Genomic DNA, 2,591 nt, shown 5'->3' on the forward strand with positions numbered 1-2,591 from the left:
TTTTCCAGTAACGAGCAAGCCACTCGCAGCAAATTTGTCTCTATTGACGAGCTCGTCTCTATTAACGAGTGAAACCACATGGCGCTTCCTAGCGTCTCGCGGGTTCTCGCAAATTCTCGGACGCCTCCGACGCCAGTGTTGTTGTTGTATCTCACACGACAAGCATCCCTCTGGATTTATTTGCGCTTTTCTCTGTGTTTTTGTGGTTTGGTGACTGCAATTTGTAACGCACGATGTCGCCAAAGAAGCTGGTTGCTAAAGACAGTGTTGGCAAGGGGAAGAAAGCAACAATTACTGTTGAAGTGAAGAAGGAAATAATAGCAAAGCACGAGCGTGGTGTGCGTGTGGTTGATCTCGTCAGGGAGTATGGCAGGACCTCATCAACAATTTGTACCATTCTGAAGAGGAAGGAACAATTTAAGACGCTTGAGGTGGCTAAAGGAGTTACCAAGGTTAACAAGAAACGTCCACAAATCCTAGAAGAGGTTGAAAAGCTACTGCTAGTCTGGATGAATGAAAGGCAATTGCATGGCGATAGTGTCTCTGAAGCTCTTGTCTGTGCAAAGGCTAAGAAGTTGTATGTGGACCTTGTCAGGAAGACACCAGGTGCGTCGTCTGAAGAGGAGGAGATATTTAAGGCAAGCCGTGGATGGTTTGAGAAATTTAGGAAGAGAAGCGGTATCCACAGTGTTGTTCGACATGGGGAGGCTGCCAGCTCTGATAAAGCTGCTGCTGAGAAATTTGTACCAGAGTTCCAGGAATTTGTTGCTGAAAAGGAGTTCTTGCCCCAACAAGTTTTTAATTGTGACGAGACTGGCCTGTTTTGGAAGAAAATGACGAAGAGGACCTACATCACACAGGAGGAACAATCTTTGCCTGGCCACAAACCGATGAAGGATCGGCTTACTCTCGTCCTCTGCGCCAATGCAAGTGGCGATTGCAAGGTCAAGCCGCTGCTGGTCTACCACTCAGAAAATCCACGCGTGTTCAAGGCATGTAAAGTGTATAAGGCGCGACTGAATGTGATGTGGAGGTCCAATAAGAAATCCTGGGTCACGCGGATATTCTTCACTGAATGGATCAATGATGTTTTTGGCCCCTCAGTGAGGAAATATCTTGAAGAGAAACAGTTGCCACTCAAGGCCTTGCTTGTGCTTGATAATGCTCCTGCACATCCTCCACAGATGCGAGATGAATTGTATCCTGAAAATCAGTTCATCACCATCAAGTTCCTTCCTCCCAATACCACTCCACTCCTCCAACCTATGGACCAGAAAGTCATTGCAAACTTTAAGAAACTCTACATGAAGGCCTTGTTGGAGAGGTGTGTTGATGTGACCGACAATACAGGGCTGACCCTCAAAGAATTCTGGAAGAACCACTTTAATATCCTGGGTGCCTTACGTTTGATCGATAAGGCCTGGGAAGGAGTGACAAGGAGGACCCTTAACTCTGCTTGGCGTAACCTGTGGCCTGAGGGTGTCCCTGAGCGAGACTTTGAAGGTTTCGGTCCTGCACCTGCATCTGCATCTGCACCTGTGGAAGACCCAGAAGTGCATCTAGTGGATGATATTGTTGCTCTGGGGCAAACTTTGGGTCTGGAGTTGGATGCTGCTGATGTGCAGGAGTTAGTGGAGGAGCACAGTGAGGAACTGACCACTGAGGAACTCCTGGAACTTCAGAAGGAGATTAATCAAGAGGAGGCACAAGAGTTCTCATCAGGGGAGGAGGAGGTACGGGAGGATGCTGCTGCCTCTTCAAGTGAGATCAGGGAAGTGCTAGGAATGTTTGAAAAGGTGACCGCATTCTTAGAAAAACATCACCCTGATCAAGCAGTGACAACCCGATGTGTGAACATGTTTAATGACAATTTACTGTTTCGTTTTAGGGACATCCTAAAACAAAGACAAAAGCAATTGTCAATAGAAAAGTTCTTTCCGAAAGTAGAGAAAAGAAGAGCCAGTGATAGTGAACCACAACCCGGTCCCAGTGGGGTGAAAATCCCAAGAAGAGAGAGCCCACCTGACTCAGAGGTGGATTCTCCTTCCACACCATAACCCCTCTCCTCCTTCCCACCTCCCCATCGTCTCCCTCAAGCCAGCAACGACTCTTCATAAGGTAAAGTAAATGTTAAAACAGTACAACAAAACATTTATAATTACATGTGCAGTATTATATTGACATTAAAAAATGTCATACAAGTATGGATGTTTTTGGGAGTGGAACGGATTAAATTTATTTCCTTTATTTTAAATGGGGAAATTTGTTTCCAAAGACGAGTTTTCCAGGTAACGAGCTCGGTGCCAGAACGGATTAAACTCGTTAATAGAGGTTCCACTGTATAGCAGACAAATGTAAAATGGATCCAGGCCTTTTCTATGAATTCATTAAATGCAAGTTGCATGTAAAGGATAATTCCAGATCGAGAACAGGGAACAGGACTACTGAGAATTAAAAAGAAATGTGTGAAACGCTAAATGAACAGATCCAAAATGTTTGTAAAAAATTTGAATTTCAGAGAACTGGACCCAATACCACTTCCAGAACATGCCATAGAATATATAGAGGTATCTCAAGACAAAGTGGGAAAA

General features: G+C 44.9%; 1 protein-coding gene across 1 annotated transcript; it reads left to right on the top strand.

Annotated features, from left to right (window-relative positions):
- Positions 1 to 233: 233 nt before the first annotated feature.
- On the top strand, positions 234 to 1,966 carry LOC138367681 (tigger transposable element-derived protein 1-like). Its single transcript, XM_069329644.1, has 2 exons — positions 234 to 1,796; positions 1,889 to 1,966. Exons 1-2 carry the CDS (start codon positions 234 to 236, stop codon positions 1,964 to 1,966), a joined length of 1,641 nt encoding a protein of 546 aa, XP_069185745.1.
- The last annotated feature ends 625 nt before the right edge of the window (positions 1,967 to 2,591 follow it).

Source organism: Procambarus clarkii, chromosome 23 (assembly GCF_040958095.1).
Source record: "Procambarus clarkii isolate CNS0578487 chromosome 23, FALCON_Pclarkii_2.0, whole genome shotgun sequence".
NCBI lineage: Eukaryota > Metazoa > Arthropoda > Malacostraca > Decapoda > Cambaridae > Procambarus > Procambarus clarkii.